A 19,406-nucleotide genomic window follows, 5' to 3' on the forward strand; every position below is an offset into this window, starting at 1 on the left:
TGCAAAATAAAGAAACTGAATCACTTTCTTATATCATACACAAAAATAAATCCAAAATGGATCAAAGACCTAACTGTGAGACCTGAAACTATAAAAATCCTAGAAGAGAGCGCAACAGTAATTTCTCGGACATTGGCCATGGCAACATTTTTCTAGATATGTCTCCTGAAGCAAGGGAAACAAAAGCAAAAATACAGTGCTGAGTTATAAAACTCAACCCCCCCCCCAAAAAAAAAAACCAGTTAAAAATGGACAGAATACCTGAATAGACATTTCTCCAAAGAAGACACACAGATGGCCAACAGACACATGAAAAGATGTTCATCTTTGAGGGACATGCAAATGAGGGAAATGCAAATCAAAACTACAATGAGATATCACCTCCCATCTGTCAGAAAGGCTAAAATCAACAACACAAGCGACAACTGTTGGTGAGGATGTGGAGAAAAAGGAACACTGGTGCACTGTTGGTGGGAATGCAAACTGCCACAGCCACTCTGGAAAATAGTATGGTGGTTCCTCAAAAAGTTAAAAATGGAATTACCCTAGGATCCAGCAGTTGTACTACTAGGTGTTTACCCAAAGAATGCAAAAACACTAAATCAAAGGGATACATGCACCCTGATGTTCATAGCAGCACTATTTACAATAGCCAAGATATGGATGCAGCCCCGGTGACCATTGACTAATGAATGGATAAAGAAGATGTGTATATATACAGTGGAATATGAAAGAACTTCATCTTGCCATTTGCAGGGACATGGATGGAGCTAGAGAATACAATGCTAAGCAAAACAAGTCCGAGAAAGACAAATACCATATGAAATCACTCATATGTGGACTTCAAGAAACAAACAAGCAATGGGAAAAAGAGAGAGAGAGAAGCAAACCAAGGAACAGACTCTGAACAAACTGATGGTTACCAGAAGGGAGGGGGCAGGGGGATGGGGGATATAGGGGATGGGGATTGAGGAGCACACTTATCATGATGAGCACAGAGCAGTGACACATGGATGTGTTGAATCATGATATCGTACACCTGAAACTAATATGCCATTGTTTATTAAGTAACTGGAATTAAAATAAAAACTTGAAAAAAAAAAGACCCTCTAAAACAAATAATGCTTCACCAATAGTTCTCTAAACAATCATTTTTAACACCAGGATCATTCACTTTGGAAGAGCAAATAAAAGGAAAGCATCAACCTACCCTTTCTGTGGTTTCACTCCAGCAGATGCTTTCTACACTGCTCCCCAGTCCCCCATCCCCATAGCCCATACAGGGTCACAGAAATGTGGCTGTTCTCCTGAGAGCTTACAGAAGCATAGGGCTTTCAGCAAATTGCCCCAAATTTTTACACTTTTAATACATCAGATTGCTTAAGTATATCTTTTGAGTATGAGGTGAATAAAGCTCTTCTGAAAACTGGTGAAGGGTCGCCGCAATTTAAGATTAGCCCTTGAATTAATCCAGTGCAGCAGTCTGCCTTTGAAAACCTCCATTCCTCAGGTGCCCTTAAATCAGAGACCACCCCCCCACACACACCGGCCAGGAACTCAATTTTGTCACCTTGTTAAGTTGCTTTTGGTGCCTCGTGGTAGCACCTGATGCAATCTCTCTCTCTTTTTTAAGCTTAGCGCTTTGTAAACTGGTCACCCCAGGGTACTTGATCGAAACATTCTGAACCAACAGAAGCATTGAGATCAAGAAAAATCCTTCCATGTCCCCTTCTTTCCTCTCCCATCCGTTCACCTCCATTTTGCATCCTTCTCCAAGGAAAAACGATTATGATGACAGGCTGCTTGGTGCCCCTTGGGGACTCCTTTGTGCAACTTTCCTGGACACTCAGGGGCTGAGGTCCAGCTGAGGCATCCTTTTTTGTCTTTCTGCTGCATTGCCTCTTTTAGCAATGTATTAGATTCGGTAGAAGGGGTATTGGTTACCTAGATAAATGCAGAGTATGCTTTTACTTCTCCCTGGGTTTTCTTTCCTTCCCCTCCCTTAAGACCTAACAGTAGGATCCTCTTTCTTCCTTTTGCCTTATGATATCCAAAACCGTGTCCCTCAATGATTAGAACATTACCAGCTTTGCCACGTTATTCTTTTACTGTAAATGATACCCTAGTCTAGACTGTTCAGATTTTCCATGCGGTTTAGTGTTGAGAAATGGCTAATGGTCCTTTTCCTTGCCATATCTTAACAGTAGCTGTGAAGCTCTAACTGCTTCATTGTCTCCATGTAAGAGGTGAAGAAACCAAAGTATAATTGAGTTCCTTTCTCTTTTTCTCTCCACCATGAACGTGACATGCAGCTGGTACTAAAAGTTTAGCTGGGAAGATTCCAGCATGTTGCACGATCTTTACAGAGCCTCCTATGGCCTTAAAAAGAAAACGAGAGAAGGCATCACACCTTCTGGTTCAACCCATCCTCTTTCCTAAGGGTGTAAATTATAGACACTTTCATTAAATGTTGCGGCTAGGCCTTGACAGCATTTGTTTTTATTACTAGCCTTCATTTGCTCCAAAGGAGCTTGCGTTTGGGCAGCATTTAGCTACAAATAACAGAACCAGATTAAGACAGACTTTTTAAATGTGTGTGTTTGTTTTGTTTTCACTTGTTTGTTTGGGTCTCACACAACAAAATGTCAGCAGGTGGATGTGGCTGGCATTAGTTCCGCAAATCAGCAAGCCCTTCGGTCTTTCTTGGTCTTTTTCATGTGTATTTTTGCCTCAGAGTAAAATGACCTCTGCGAAGGCTTTAACTGCCTCGTCTGCATTTAGGCAGGAAGAGGGAGAGGGCAAAGAATAAAAAGAGTCCTGCCAGCCACTTCTGTACCTTTTTACTAGAAAAGCCCAAGCTTTATTTGGAAGTCCACCTAGTTGACTTCCACTGAGTCAGGAGGTGGAACTGGGTCATACGCTCAGCCCTAGCAAGGTTGGAGAAGTTGAGGGTCACGGTAAGGGGTTGGCCCATCCAGTGGGCAGTTCTGCCATACAACCCTACCTCCTGCTTGACATTTCATATCTACCTTGGAAGGTGTATAAATCCCCATATTTCATGTGGTCTCTGTTTTGTTTTGTTTTGTTTTTAAACAGCCTTATTGAGATATAAGTCATATATCATACAATTCACCATTTAAAGTATACAATTCAGCAGGGTTTTTTTTTTCATTTATTTTTTAAAGATGCCCTTTAAGCTTATAGCTTCTAGATGTATCCAAAACAGTAAATATAATAATTATATTTTATATTATTCTCAGCTTCAAAAATGTTCTGTAAATAAAAGTCTGTGTCTGCTCACTGGGTAGTTCTGATCCAAAACAAGCAGAATTACTGATCATCTGTGTTTGTTTTCTCTCTCGCTCTTTTTTTTAAATAAATATGAGGGTTTCTTTTCTTTTTTAAAAAAAATTTTATTTATTTGAGAGAGAGCAAGAGAACACAGGAGAGGAAGAAGCAGACTGAGTGGGGAACCACTACCCCCTCCACCACATGCAGGACTTGATCCCAGAACCCCAAGATCATGCTCTGAACCAAAGGTGGGTGCTTAACCGACTGAGCCACCCAGATGCCCCCCTTTGGGCACTCTTACTTCCTCTTTTATCTTGCTTTTTTTTTTTTTTTAAGATTTTATTTACTTATTTATTTATTTATTTTTAAAGTTTTTTTTTTTTTTTTTTGACAGACAGATCACAAGTAGGCAGAGAGGCAGGCAGAGAGAGAGGAGGAAGCAGGCTCCCCACTAAGCAGAGAGCCCAATGTGGGGCTCCATCCCAGGACCCTGAGATCATGACCTGAGCCGAAGGCAGAGGCTTTAACCCACTGAGCTACCCAGGCGCCCCAAGATTTTATTTATTTATTTGACAGAGAAAGATCACAAGCAGGCAGGCAGAGAGAGAGGAGAAAGCAGGCTCCCCGCTGAGCAGAGAGCCCGATGTGGGGCTCGATTCCAGGACCCTGAGATCATGGCTGGAGCTGAAGGCAGAGGCTTAGCCTTCTGAGCCACCCAGGTGCCCCACTTCTTCTTTTATCTTTTAGCACAGCCAGGGTTAAGGTTACAACCTCAATTCAGGCACAGCCCAGTGCCTGACAGCAGGAGCCAGTGATCTCCTTCCTACTGTTTCAGTGGTACTATTTGGGTTGATCCTTCCTTAAGTTGCAGTGGTAAGAACCAAGAACAAGTCTTGAGTATTGAAGAAGACACAGGGCAGGTCACCAAGCTTGCTTTGATTGAAACTGTTGAGGCATAACCAACTTGGGAATAGGGAGTGCTCCATGTCTTACACCTTTTGCATAAGAGGTTTGAGCCAAAAATTCTACTAGCAATTAAGTCCTTTTGCTTCTGACTTGCTGGGACTCTCCCAACATATACATAACTCAAGAACTTTGTGGGACACTGTAGTTGTGGTCCAGTGTAATAGATTTTATTCCTAAGTCCCTTAGGTATATACCATTTAATTGTCCTCTCATGCCTAATGCATCCCTTTCTTCCTGGAGGTTAAAAAATAATAATAAAATAGGACACCTGGGTGACTCCGTCAGTTAAGCATCCAACTTTTGATATCATCTCAGGTCTTGGGGTTGTGAGTTCAAGCCCCGCATTGGACTCCATGCCAATATCTTTTTACTTTAAATAAATAAATAAATAAATAAATAACATCTATAATCGAACAGTATCTTTATTAGGAAGCTTATTATAGCCCTATTAGAAAGACATAAGGCATTTTCTATAGGGAATTGTTTGAGAATTGGTGGTAAACCAGATAAATAATATCTTGATAACAGGCTTCTTGGTAGAACAAGTAAATGGCTTTGTCATGATTGTGTTCACAATAGGGAGATTTCACCTGTATATTTTAGACTCAAAGAAAAAGTAGAAAAGTCATAGAGATTAGTTGTGACTATTTGGGAAGAACATGTTAAATAGAGTCATCCATTTAAAATTGGTTTCATTAGCACTGGGTGTGGTGAAAAAATAATGAATACTGTTTTTCTGAAAATAAATAAATTAATTTAATTTAAAAAAAATTGGTTTCCTTAAAGATTCCAAATGAGTAGTTCTGTTAACAGGCCAAGCACTTTAAGGTTTTCATTGTTCTGTAGTCATAGACAGCCCTGGTCAGCTATCTTTTAAGATGCTTTTTATACTCACAGTAGAAAGAGCTGGAGAGGTAACGAGGAGATAGATCCATACAAATCTGTCTTCTCCTGAGGACCAATAAATAACTCAACACTCTCTGCCTGATTAGTGTGGTTTAGCCCATCCTGTCTTCTTCCTCTATAAATGATACATTATTTTACTGCTGTCATATTAACTACCTTATCAGTGACTATATAACGTGTGTGTGTGTGTGTATCGTTTATTGACTTTAAACGTCCCTGTAACATCTTTATCCTATTGTGCTATTCCTATGCCATCTGGAGGGTGGTGATCAGTGACTGTCCTCTGTTGACTGTCCTGTGTGCACACATCCTTAATTTGAGAATGTGGCTCCTGGGCATTTCATCAGTTCAGGGAGGAGAGAAGGTTTGAGAATGGTTTTCAGGGCTTTATTTTTAATTGGAGCTTTTTTTTTTTTTTCTCCCCAGTCTCATTCCCTTCTTGTTCTTTTACCCTTAGGAGAAATACCAGAAATTTGGGGTGAAAAGAAAGCCAAAATTGTCAGGACAGTTGTCATGGTAACAAAAATAGGATTAGGACTATTGCAGAATCCAAATTCCACATGGAATTTGCTACATGAAAATCTTTGGAAGTGCTTTCAACAGAAGAAAGATTTTAGACATTTCTAGGCTAAGCTCAGCCTTAGTTTAAACTATACCTTTATTTCTTGCCTTGGTGCCATAACTCTGTACTGCTCAATAAGGAACAGCTTTAGTTTTCTGTCTATTCCTGGTACCAGCAAGCTTTTTCTGAAAAGGGCTGGGGAGTGGATATTTTAGACTTTGTAACCCATAGTTTCTGTTATAATTGCTCAACTCTGCTGAGTGGGCCTGGATGTGTTCTGATAAAACTTTATTTACAAAAATAGGCACAGTTTACTAATGCTTAATCTATCCAGCTCCTTTCCTAATAGCTCTGGTCCATAGGTGAAAGCAAAGATTTAGGGAAGTCCATTTGCCTTTTACAGTGTCACAGTATGTTAGTAATAATACTTATAAGCCTACTATTAAAAGGTATGAATATTAATATGAGTGTTTAATTTGGGGACAAGATGCACACCATGACCTGGTGGTTTTTCCTGCTGTGTTTGTAGGAGGAGAGCCTTCGGGGCTGACCAAGGAGAGGCTGGGAGGAAGCCTGGCAGAGGAGACTTCAGCCTCATCCCTGACCTTAGTAGAGCACTTCTACTTTTCTCTCTTAGGGAGATTGAGGTTCTTCTAAGATGTTTGTGAAGGGGTTCTGCTACTGAAGAACATTATTGAAAATATTGGTTTACATTTTTAACATTTAGTATAATGCCTTTTTAGAGTGGATACTTTATAAGAAGTACCAAAGGATTTGTCATGTATTACTTTGTAATTTAAAAAATAAAACATTAAAATAAGAGGAACCACAAATCACCTACGTTAAACTTCATCTCCCTTTCTTCCCCTGTCTGCACCCCACAAAACAGATTTTAAATCTGAGAGTACAGGGTTCTGAGACAGAGGCAGAGTTGAGACTCATGTCTCCTGTCTGCTGCCACTACTAGATATGCCATATTGCCCAGCAATGTCCTCATGTCCATCAGAGGCTGTGGGAGGGTCAGTGGAGCTTTTAGTGCTCCACTAGGCTGAGGAGATCATTTGACCCAGAATGTCCCTGAAGACACACTGTTTTCTTCTTCCCTGCTCACACGCTCCTTCTTCCTTTGAGCTACCAGGAGCCCCCAAGCACCCGATTGCCCTAGCTAATCAGGGTGCAAACTGCCGAAAGCTGGAGTAATTCTAGCACCAGCAATTGGAGGTTACCACGGGCACGTCTCCCAGCCTCTGACACCTGAACACTGGTTATGTGTAGAGCCCTGGCTACGGCAGTCTCATGTGTGACTCAGACAGGCTGCCTCAGCCAGGTCCCCTTCTGCCTCTAGCATGAATATCAATGTTGACTTTTAGGATCTGGTGCCAGAGTGGGAGGATCCTGGGAAATCTTCAGATCTCACTACCTTGGGTGTGATTCCTTCCTTGGCTTGTGAGAGTTCTTAATCTTTTCTGTCTGTACCTTTCTGAATGTAAGTCAGGGTAGTGATATAGAGTGGTGTGGGTTGTGTGTGTGTGTGTGTGTGTGTTCACACACCCATACACGTGCATACACACTTTGGATGCCTGCGTGGTACCAGGACTGTATTCTCCAGATGTCCATGCACCCACTATGAGCCAAAATACGTAGGAAGTAACAAAGGGCATCAGCAGATAGGGTTATGGGGCAGAAGGGAGATAGATGTTTGTTCTTCTTGATGAGAAAGGATAAGCCGGATGAACAAAAAAGAAACCGTTTAACTCACAGAGTGCAGGATTCTAATACAGCCTCATGCTGAGCTTGAGTCAAAATGGCAAGGTCTAGCTGCAGCTGGGCCTTGGATAGATAGGAGGGATTTATTCATCTCTGCCTCCTTCACTCGGATTTTCTCCTTTCAGCCATCCAGTATCCATCACCAGAAAGCCCGGCTTCTGTACAGGGTTTACACTCATAACTTGCCCGGGATATATTCTGAAGGATTAGTGTACATGGTGTGGAGACGGGCCCTATGCTCAGTACACTGTGGTGAATATTCATGTTAGCACCTGGGAGGGTTTTTCTAAAAAGGCAGCTCTTACAGAATACATTCTAAAGAGAGAGTGTTTTTCCTGTCTGATGATCCTTCAACCAAACAAGTGTGGGAGGGAGGGGGAAGCTGCTCTGTAATTCTGGAGAGTATTTATGAGACAGAAAACTGCATTCTTATATCTTCTGCAGCAGGGGGGAAAACCATGCTCCCTCTGCCTTCAGAGCCTTTGCCGGGGCCTCCCGCTCTAGGCGAGACAGGATAGGCGATTCCAGGACCCCCCCCCCCCAAAAAGGCAAAAGTGTTTAGCCTTTGGTCCTGTAACCTACATGAGTTTGATCTGATTACAGCTGTTTAGCAGCTAGAAAAGTTCAAGTTGTTAACGTTCAGCTGAAAATGTTTGAATTAAAACTTATGATCCCAGCTTTGAAGACCTGGATCAAGAAAACTGTACCGAGTGGCCAGTGATCAAAAGAATTCCACTGAAAAACATAATTAGCCATTTTCCCCTCCAGCTGTTACAAAAAATTACATAAAATCTTGCTTTCTTTTTCGTGCTTCTTGCCATGCTTCAAAAGACTTATCACATAGTTACATATTAAATTGATTAATTATCTTTTGTTTATAAGAACTTATCATAGTTAGAATTCTCACTTTCATGTATTAGTTAAGGCGTTACTATTATTAGTCTCACTAATGTGGTCTTTATTTTAGTGGCAAGTCTTGTACGGCACAGCACGGAGGATTATGATTTGTCAGGCACCTCAGACTTCAAATAGAATAGTCTACTTTAAGTGTTTTAATTCTGTAGCTTGTAACTTATTACAGTTTTATTTTCCTGTTTTGGAACGTAGTTGTTTTCAGGTGAAAGCCTTCACAGAACAATTGCATAGAGGAAGTTCATTAGCAAAGGGACTGAAAGGGAGGAAATGCAGACCAGGCAAGAATGGGAAAGAGGGCAGACGGGCATCCATTGTGCAGGACCTAGCAGAATGTCTAGGAGATTTGGGACCACGTCTGGGGGCAGGGTGGGGGCCAGGAACTTTGCAGAGAGAGGACATGAAAAAGGAACAAGCAATGGCAGGCACAGGTGGTACAGTTGAAGGAGGATGAGGGCCCTGATTGGATGGGTAAGTGCTTTCAAATCATTTTCAGCAAGAGCTCAGGACTTTATAGACTTTATAGATTGTGCCCTATGGGGAAAAGAAGATGATTCAAAGCTGGAGCAAAGGTTGAAACTCATATCAGATTTGGGTGAGAAGGTCTAGGCTGGTAAGAAAGAGAGAGATGGGAAAATAGTACTGGCTGTGTTAAGAGAGACCAGAGGAAAGATTTGGTGAGAGCAAAAATAAAGAGATTATATACCTGAATAGGAAGATTTTTTACCTTGTAGCTCAGCCCTGCTGGAATGTTCTCTCACCTGTAATATTCAGAGTTGAGCCTCCCCACCATTGTTTTGCCTGTCCATTCTATCCCTTTATCACCAGGTTGAGAGAATACAAAGCTCTACCTGTAGTTAAATTGTGAGTTCTCCCACAGTGCCAGATTCCTATGAAAACTTGACCTAAGGGAATAGAAAGGAGCTGTGGAGCTTATTAAATTTCTCTCTGGCTCTGCTTCTTGGTGCTTTGTAGGCGGCGCATGTGGACATGTATTAGCATGTGGTCAGAGGAGGGGCAGGAGAATAAGGTCAGGAGATGAAATAGCAGTCGGTGTCGACATATTTCATAACTTACCTCCTTAAGTGAGACTCTCCAAAATAGTGTGGGGGTGGAGGGCTGGCTGGGGGGTGTTTCAGATGGAAAGGTAATGTAAGAGAGCATTAAAAGATACTGTACCAGGGTGGACCTATCTGGGTTTTGTGAGAGGGTGATTTATCTCTAGTTCCCTCTCCTCTTTCCATCATCCTCCCCTACCTCATTCCCCGTATCTCCTCCTCCGTAACTCCGAAGGAGATACGGAGTTCAGTAGTGTGGCATGCTGGGGCCTCTGAGGAATACTAAGGTATTAGCCATGCATGGCCCCTGTACTCAAGAAGCATGGTCCAGGGGGTTCCTCTTGAGCAGGCTTGGTCCTGGAAGCTGAAAGAGGAGCGTTTGGATGGTGTTACACAAGAAACCTGGAGCCAGGTGGCACTTTACTTCCTTACCTATTGGGTGAAGGCTCACACTGGGGTCATTTTATCTTACAGCGATCATAAATGTGAGTACAAATCCAGGGCGTAAGATCCCTAACACATAGCTGGTAGGTCAGGGAGCTCTGAGTTCTTAAACATGCCTGTGCCTTCCTCTCACCCTGCAAATAATTTCACAGAACTGGGGACAGGGAGCAGAAACCCTCACCCAAGTGGGTATTGCCCTCAGCCATTAACCAGTTCTGGCCTTTTGAAATCCCAATAGCCCTGACGAGCCTTCCTAGCAAATGCGGCAGAGAGTGAGCTGGTCTGACACCTAGGATGCCAAGCCCCGTGGTCTAGGCAGGGCCTCTCTGTTTCCACCTCTTGCATGTCCATCTGCGATCCTTCTGGTGAGCCAAATTGGGCTGATGTCACTGGTGGTGTGTGCGTCCTGCGCGCACGTTCTGATGAGGAAGCTGCTGAGATCAAGGAAGACAGCTTCACTGCCGAGAGGGACATTGACAATGCCAAATTTAAACACAGAGAAAGATCTGTGAAAGCTGCACGCCCGCTTAGCATGTCACAGCCGAAAAGGCCTGTAACATAATGAAACTTCACCTTTTAAAATCTAACAAGACCATTTGAAATGGTTCCCAATAGTTTTGAGGCGGCGTCTTGCTTAAGGAAGGGACAGTATTTGGAAAGACTCACCTTGAAAAGTAGAAGAAAACTGCTTTTCTTTGCAAGCACTGTTTGGCCCGGACAAAATTTTCTCATATGTCCACATTGAAAGCATAAAATGAAAGAATTTTCATCAAATTGTACTGTATAGTGTGAAATCAAGATCATAAGCATAGGCCTAAACTTATTTATTAATAAAGGGTTTGCCAAATGATTGTGTAATCTGTGGAAGATTGCTTGGGTGGTGGTTAGCCCCCGTAAGAAAATTAACCAAGGAACTTAGAAAAATAGATTTGCATTGAAAGCAGGAAATGTGCTGATTATAAATTGTCTTTTTTTTCCCCCAAATGTGATAATGTATGCAAAAACATTTTGAAACCAGCGAGGTCTGTGTGAATGTGAGGTGGGATTATGATGAGTTGTTCACTGTTCGTTCCACACCCAGTGTTCACTGACTAGCGCCCGGGCAGTTACGCTGTTCGGCGGCATGGTGTTACCCTTGACGTTATCACCTAAAACTTGAAATTAAAAACTTAATCCTTCCAGGGCGTGACGTGATGGTCTCAATAAGCTATTAAAAGTCTGTAGTTGTGTACTATCAAGATTTCAGAAAGCCTTGTCCCATCCAGCTGTCCTTATTGCCCAATCCTGCAGGCATATTCTCTATTGGCATCTCTCTACCTTCCTAGAATTTACCTGGATTATACTGTATGGAATGTAAGGTTTGATAGGAGAGAAAGCCTCCTCTTCCTCCCTCCTTTTTCAGTGAGCCAGCCTACACCGTGAAGCCCAAGTGTATGCTTTGCCCCATCTCCTCACTTTTTCTTCATCCCGGGGCTTCGGTGACTAAACACAGAAACTACATGTGCCAGACGACCGAGCGCTCGCACCTGTCTTTTCTCTCGCCAGCTGCAAGAGAATATTGTCAGCCAATGCCATTATTTCTCCCTCTCTTAGAGGAATCGCCCTCTGTGTCCAAGACATGAGAGATTATACAGGATCAGACAGTGTGTAGGCTCTGTGATGTCCTGTGACTAACGTAGCTCCCCAGCTCCCACTCCATCTGGCGAGCAGCCTGTGTCACCCTCCTCCTGCTGTCAGAAGAAGGCGGGTGTCCCCTCTGCCCTGAAAGGTTGTGGCCCACTTAGAGGCAGGGCCCCCATGGCGGCCGCTCCTTGGGGGTTCCTGTGTCTGGAATCTGCAGGGCAGACACCTGCTCTGTCTCACACACTTTCGATCACAACGCTGTTACTTGGCTCCGGTCTCCTGCTGAGAATCTCATTTTGGGCTTGTGGTCCTCCAGCAGCTCAGTTAAGCCTAACCTTCCTCTCCACCTGAGGAGGAAGCTGCCTGCACCCCTGAACCCTGTGACATTTGACAGTGAGGGCCCCTCTCATCTGTGGGAAAATCCCAGTTTCTGCCCTGGGAAGTTGTTCCTCCAAAGCTGTATCATTCCTTCTGGCAGCTGTTACAGGCTCCCGCCCCCCACCTGCCTCTCAGTAGCAGAGATGAGAATGGAGCCTCACGTAATGTTCTTCCTGCTCCTCACCCAGAAGAGTGGGAACTGGGCTCTTGTGAATGAGGTGCCAAAGCACTGAAGAATCCCTCTGTGACCGCAGTTCCTTCCTCTTCTCCCTCACCTCCATGTCTGCCACATCTCATCTCTTGCTTCATGACTTCTAGTCACTCTTGATTCTGAAAGTTAGTCAGCCCCCTACTTGGCCCCAGTTAACCCCTCAGCAGCCTAGAACTGGCTGATACTCTGGTCCTTTTCTTCCCTGACCCTGCCCTGCATCTTCCTTGTCCCTGGTGGCCCTGCTTTCCTCTCTCTGGCTCCCCCAGGCCACTGCTCAAGAGAGTTCTCAACTACCTGGAGTGTCCCGTCTGCTGGGCTCCCTCCCTGCAGCTCAGTGGACCTGCAGAACCTACTCCAAAGTCCGGTTGCCTTTCCACCCCACAGTGCTACCCTGCCACTCTCAGCTTTCATTGAGAATCTTCATTTAAAAGAGAGAGAGAGAGAGAGATTTTATTTATTTACTTGAGAGAGAGAATCCCAGACTCCCTGCACAGTGGGGAGCCCGATGTGGGGCTCCATCATGACCCAAGCAAAAATCAAGAGTTGGAGGCTTAATCTACTGAGTGATTCAGACACCCCCAAGAATCTTCTTTCATACCTGAATGAAGATCTCCATCCAAACAAACTTCCTCACCATCCCTATTCCTCACCTCCTGTCTCTCTGGTCCTGGAGCCCTCACATCATCATTGTCACCCTCAGTCTCATCTGGACCTCTGCTCTTTATTGAGCGACCTTTCCATCTTGGGCACTGTGCTAGGATCTTATCTTAGGCTTTTTGGTTCCAAGCTGCAGAAACCACATAAAGATGGCTTAAGCGATAAATGGCAGGTTTATTAAGATGATGGGGATATTTCTCATTGAATACTAGGGCAGAAACTCTGGTGAGCCTTACATGGAGCCAAATCAGCTAGTAGAATCCTCCCAGGAACCAAGATAACCCCTCCGTGGGCCACATCATCTGTTTTCTTTGCTTCTCATTGCAGATGACTTTCTTTGCTTCTTTGTGCCTCTGATGAAAGAGGGTCACCCCAGGAGGCCCACGTTTTCATCACGTCATTTTAAGTGAGCAGGGCCAAATAAGCCCGAATCTCACATAATTCTCAATTCTTGAGAAACGAAATCCAGTTGGTGCATCAGGGGTCATGTATTTTCCCAGAATACACTCGGGTCCACAAACCAAGCTCAGGAACCACCCATGTCCACCTCAGGGTTAGGCAAGAAACAGTTCTCTCAGCGAAGAGTCACTGTATAATGGACAGAAATGCAAAGAAAAAATCTCTAGCCGCCCCCCCAACACCTCTACTGCTGTCGCAGGAAATTATAAAATGTTAGAACTGGAGAAGCCCTTAGAAACCATCAAACCTAGATCTTTAATTTCACAAGGAATGAAGCTGAAGTACAAGTAAGTGAAGTAACTTGCCTAATGTCACTTAGTCAATACTCGGTAAATATTTGTTGAATGGAAGAAGATTATTTCTAAAGAACTTAATTTCTGGAGATCTTGAACAAAGAATAGACTCCAAACCTTTGAGGTCAGAGTATCTTTGGTTTTGGTTGAGAGATTAGAAATGGATTTGATAACAAATTAGTGTGTTACTAATATCCCGGCAGTTGTCCCCTCTTCGTTGCTGTTTTTTGCGCAAGTGAGGAACATGGCAGTGGCAGCCAACGTAGTCACGGGCCTTCCAGTGGCATCTCCCAGGACGGACAGTTAGAAACAGGCAGAACAGATCCTTGCTGCTGACCTAAAAGACACCAATTCAGTGGAGAAGCTGTTGATCTCAACTGTTTAAACCTCAGCACTGTTTCCAATCTGGCACAGAATTAATCCCTTAAGAAAGGGATGGAAAAAATGCCATTCAGCACAACATAGTTTGTCATCGCATGCATAATGCAGACTTCCCAATTAGAATGCTACAATTTGGAAACTTTCTTCACAGACTGATGAGAGAGCAATTATTTTAAAGAAGGGAAAACTCAGTCCACTGGGTTTGCCTCAAGTCACTTCTGACTCAAGCCGCAAAGACAAGAGTTTTAAAAACATATTCACTATTGAATTTTGTATCAAAACACCAGCAAGGAGAGCAATTAGTTGCTGTAAACTGAACCCCGGTAATCAATGGTATGCAGCCAGCCAGAGCATTTATGGAAGATGTAAGCAAAATCACATCTGCTAATCAATTAAAAAAAGCCCAGCACTTCACTGCTTTTAGGGGAAACTCCGCAATGAGACTGAAAGAAGATGGAGGAGACAAGGTTTAATATCACCAGGCGTTTCAGGCGGTGCTCATTAGGGAGAGGGAATTGTGGCAACAGCTAAGTACAGACCTGATCTGCATCAGTAGATCCTGGACAGTGGCTTCCTTTATCTAGCCCCTCTGGAAATGGCTTCTGATATCCAGGTGGAGGTGTGTGAGATATAGGGGGATATGTTTAAGGAGCACCTCTCCGATAAGGTCAGAGGGAGTGTGTCTGTCCTGGGCGAGCTCCCTGAGCAAACATTCCTCTGCAGATTACAAATCAGAAGTACCTCTGTTGTTGCAGGTGCACAGGCATGGGAGCAGACTGCTGCCAAGGGAAGAAGGGAGGGAGTTGGTGGGTTTTTCAGTTGTGCCTTAGAACAGAATTCCTCTCCGTTGGGGGAGGGGGGGGAAGAGTGAGCCAATTTTCCTTTAGTGTCCTTAGACTGTACTTGCTTCCCCTCCCCCCCCCAGTTTCATTCCTGGCTAAGCCTAAATTCCAAGCAGATATTCATCCAGGCACATGAATTAGAATCTCTCTTAAAAACTACAGTGTGTAGGTATTTTGATAATGTGGGGTCCATCAGTGTCCCTTTTCCACCCTGGAGTCACCATGACCCCACATTTCCAGCCCCCAGGGACACTTAGTAGAGGAATAGAAAGGAGATGTCTCAACAGTGTGTGCATTTGGCTGCTGTTCAGAAAAAAGAATTTAGGCCAGGAGAAATTATTGAAGTAAAGATCGATAGACTGAGCTAATAAAAATTAATATCTTCAGCATGCAAACTATGATAGGCAGTAGATTAATATCCTTCAAATATAGAGGGTATCTTGTAAGTCATTAACAAAAGGATAAATATAAGTAGAAAATGGGTAAAGTGTTCAAGTTCAGTGGTAAGTAAAAAGCTGCAAGTTAATGACATAGATTTCATCTATCAAATCGGCAGTATTTTTAAACATAATACAAAATCTCGGCAGTGATGCAGAGAAACAGACATTTGTCATACACTGCTGGTAATATGAGTAAAAGCGAGTACTGACTTTTGTTTGGGGGAAGGAGGGAAGTGCTAGTCTTTTTGTGATACATATCAAGGCCTCACCTATTCTGCCCCAGGCGTTTCACTTACAGAAACTTTCATGGGCAGGAATTGTAGGTTTAGTTTAAGAATATTCATCACAGAGTTTTCCTAGCAACCTAATATTACCAACTACCTAACCGTCCAGTAATAAGAAACTGATTAAATAAATTGTGGGACATCCATAAGGTGGAATTCTGTGAAGCCAGTACATACAATGAAAAAGAAAATTTGATAACTACAAAAGAAAGGTATTTGTAATCAACCACTAAGTGAAAGAAGCAAGTTACAAATAATTTGGACCATGTGTATGTGTTTACAAAATTCCTAGAATTACAGGTGATCTTCCTTTTAAAATAAAACTCGAAACAAGTTAGAGGACTTTATAGGAAAAACTACTAAGGGACAAAATATACACTACTTTAAAAATTCTTTTAATATCCTGTCACACCAGGAATTTCTACTAGAGCATTTGTGATACTTATAATTGGTCTTTCTTTTTATCTTCTTCATAGCCCATCTCCTCAGGGCAGTCTTTTTCCATGAATATTTTGAGATCTGGTTAGATTCAATCCCAAAAGAGCCTGATTATTTTCAGTGGATACACTAGTAGAAACACTAATTCATGATTATTCAGAAGGATAGGGATTATGATGAACCTGGGTCTCCACAAATAATCTAAAATCCCATTCAGAAAATAGCCTCAACACTGTCTCCCAAAAAGCCCGTTTGTTATCAGAGTTATTAAGTAAAGAGAATGAGTAATTGATCTGAAGTTTTTTTTCTTGTTTTTAATCTACTCTGGCAGAGTTATGAGCTATTTCAGCCCAGAACATGTATGGAACATACACTCTCAACAGAATCCATGTTTAAAGTAGAATTTTTTTTTAATGAGAAGATCAACAGTCTTTCTATAATTTTTATAAGAGCCAGACAAACATAGAAACAAAAATTATACTTTGAGGGGCACCTGGCTGGCTCAGTGGGTTAAGCCTTTGCCTTCAGCTCAGGTCATGATCCTAGGGTGCTGGGATTGAGTCCTGCGTCAGGCTCTCTGCTTAGTGGGGAGCCTGCTTCCTCCTCTCCCTCTGCCTGCCTCTCTGCCTACTTATGATCTCTGTCTGTCAAATAAATAAATAAAATATTTTAAAAAATTATATTTTTAAAGGTTACTCAACGTAAACATAAATTAACAGGCTAAACTGCATTAAAGTGCTAAGAAACTAGAATAATATTCGAGGAAATGACTAATGAGGGAAATGACTCACTTTCTTATTAACCAAGCTGGTACAATCTGAGAGCAGAATTATTAGACGCAAAAACAATAGAGTGGAATCCTGTCTGATTCATTCAGAGTACTTGGAGAGATTAAATACTCAGGCAAATTGAGGGGAATACTCAAGTGAATTAAGGTGGAATCTGTTTCCGCTTTACTTAAAAGATGAATTCCAAAATATTAGGTAGTATGGGTTTAGTCATTAATAGCAAACAAAATTAGACTTGGAAACAAATAAAAGGTAAAGGGAACACAGTGTCGTTTCTAATCCCCAATAATAGCGTTATAGACAACACTAAATCGAGCTTGTGCAAAAAGTTTTTATTGATTATCATTGCAAGATCAAGGACAAATAATATGAACTACTTTTGTAGAGTGATAGGTTGTAGGTTGTAAATCGGGACCAGGATTCATAAAGTGGGAGTAAAGGAAGCACTTGACAGAGGGATGATAAAAATGGGCTTTGGCCAGGACACCAGGTTTGAACCCTGTTATCTGCCAACACTAACTGTTTGAGCATAGACATGTTACTTAACAGCGATAAACCTTACTTTCACCATCTGTAATTTGATGAGAATACTAATGCTTGCTATGGGGATTTTGAAACCATTTAATAAGATAAATTATATAGAGCACTTAACATAGGGCCTGGTACACAGTATAAGCATTAAAGAAATGTTGGCCAGTATGATATTAATAATCATCATTATCACTGTTGTTACAAATAAATATTCATTGAGCATAGGCTCAGTGAGACACCATGCTGAGTCCCTGGGTATAGAAGGATCAGTAAGACATAAGCACTGTCTTCAGGGAGCTCACTCTCTGTTCTGGCCATTGGAGGAAGAAAATATGCATGACCAAATGTAAAACAATAGATAGGTATCTTGTATGGGAAGGACTTTTGAGGCTGAAATCATAATTCTTTTTTCTTTTTTCGAGGTTAAAATCACAGAAAACAATGGTGTCTCATCTCTTGCCACTGTGGCACCATCAAAAGCAAAATGCTAGACTGTTGTCTAATCTAAGTATTACAATACTTAGATTCTTTTCTCTTATTTTTTTTAATTGAGGAGTAACCACACATACAGGGCACAAATCTTTCATGTATAACTTAACTGGGTATTTATTGTGTGTGTACCCATGAACTACCACTCGGCCAGAATCAACACACTTCCAGCATCCTAGAAGGTTCCCGCGTTCCCTTTCACAAGCATTACCTCTTCCAGAGGTAACCACTGTTCTGATTTCCTGTCACCAGTGATGAATTTTGTCTCTTTTGAGCTTTATGTAAATGGAATCACAGAGTCAATGCTCAGGTTCTTATCTGAGCTAAAAAGGAGATATGAGGAATAGAACCCAAATAATCTCTAAATAATAAGAAAGTTTTACTAACAAATATATGTTTGCTTGTGTCTCCAAATCAGATCATTGTACCACAGCTGTGCAAAATTCCGCTAAGAATGAGAGGGAATCTAAAACATGATAATTGAGGTCATTGGGGCGTACTAGTTATTATCAGTTAGAAAGCACAGATTCCCCCATGAACGCTAGTCTCAAGGATGTTGTTACCTTTGGTCAGCCTACCCAAGTGGAGATGAATCAGGAAGGAGGATTTGGAGACATCTTCTCATAGATAAGCCAATCCGAAGGGCATAGCCAGTCAGGGAGCAAAGGCTGCCTGAGATAAATTCCTAAAGAGACCTTGCTCTCACTGCAGACTGACTCCGCCTCCTGTCACCAGACTTTTGCTGGAGATTCATGTCCTTTCTCCAGGCCTGGAGGTGGAGTAGGGGTAAGGGGACAAAGGAGGCAGGAAGGAGAAGTAAAGTAGGCGTGAATTTCCTTATGCTGACAGGACACAGGCAGTTAGAACATTCATAGCATTCTTATGTATTTTCCTTTGTTCAGGTTACTACTTTGGGACTGTGATGATCGAAGCTACAGCTACTATGTTGAGGTCTCCACCAACCAGCAACAGTGGACCATGGTGGCTGACAGAACGAAAGTCTCCTGCAAGTAAGTTATGTCTTCTCACAGAATTTATTACAATTTAAAAGACCTTCTTCCCTATGGGTACAGAAGGTTCTCATGAAGACTCATGGAATCACCAAATTATTCTTAGTTACAGGTTGAAAACATCATTTACTTCCGTTTTGACTATTAAGTACTTTGACGAGAAGTTATTTTTTTATGTGATCAAACAAGCTTTTCTTATTTGGTGGTTTGACCTTGACTCTTGAAAATGACATGTACCTGAGCAGGGAAAAGGATTTCAATATGTAATCCTCTCTTGGATGCCCACCCCTGATACCACACACTACCCCTTTAGAACTTTTTTCTTCCTTACAGAATTTTGCCAGTACAATACAAACTTTATTACTTACTCTGGGACTCCATTCCCTATCTTCATATCATTTCCCAGCATTACTTTTAAATATTTATCTCATCTCAGAAAGAAAGTTTGGTATTGTAGATCTCTAGTCATATGGCTTTGGGCCTCCGTTTGCGTTTACACTGTTGTGGGGGAAGCTAGGAGGAAGGATCCTGTGGGTCCTGACTGGCCTGAGATCATGACTGGAATGAGTCTGAACATGTTTATATACCTGTATAACTCACTCAGATAAAAATTAGCACATTCCCAGCATCCTAGAATCATACCTTTTCCCAGTCATTATCTAAAAAGAGCTCAGTG

The 19,406-nt window shown here is 42.2% G+C and overlaps 1 protein-coding gene across 1 annotated transcript in view; it reads left to right on the top strand.

Moving 5' to 3' along the window:
- Positions 1–19,406, top strand: part of BTBD9 (BTB domain containing 9) — a 414,251-nt gene that overhangs the window by 323,889 nt on the left and 70,956 nt on the right. Inside the window, exon 9 of the mRNA XM_059400548.1 lies at positions 18,623–18,730. Within this exon, the coding sequence (XP_059256531.1) occupies positions 18,623–18,730 (108 nt within the window). The remainder of the gene's footprint in view (positions 1–18,622; positions 18,731–19,406) is intronic.

Source organism: Mustela nigripes, chromosome 5, assembly GCF_022355385.1.
Source record: "Mustela nigripes isolate SB6536 chromosome 5, MUSNIG.SB6536, whole genome shotgun sequence".
Classification (NCBI taxonomy): Eukaryota; Metazoa; Chordata; class Mammalia; order Carnivora; family Mustelidae; genus Mustela; species Mustela nigripes.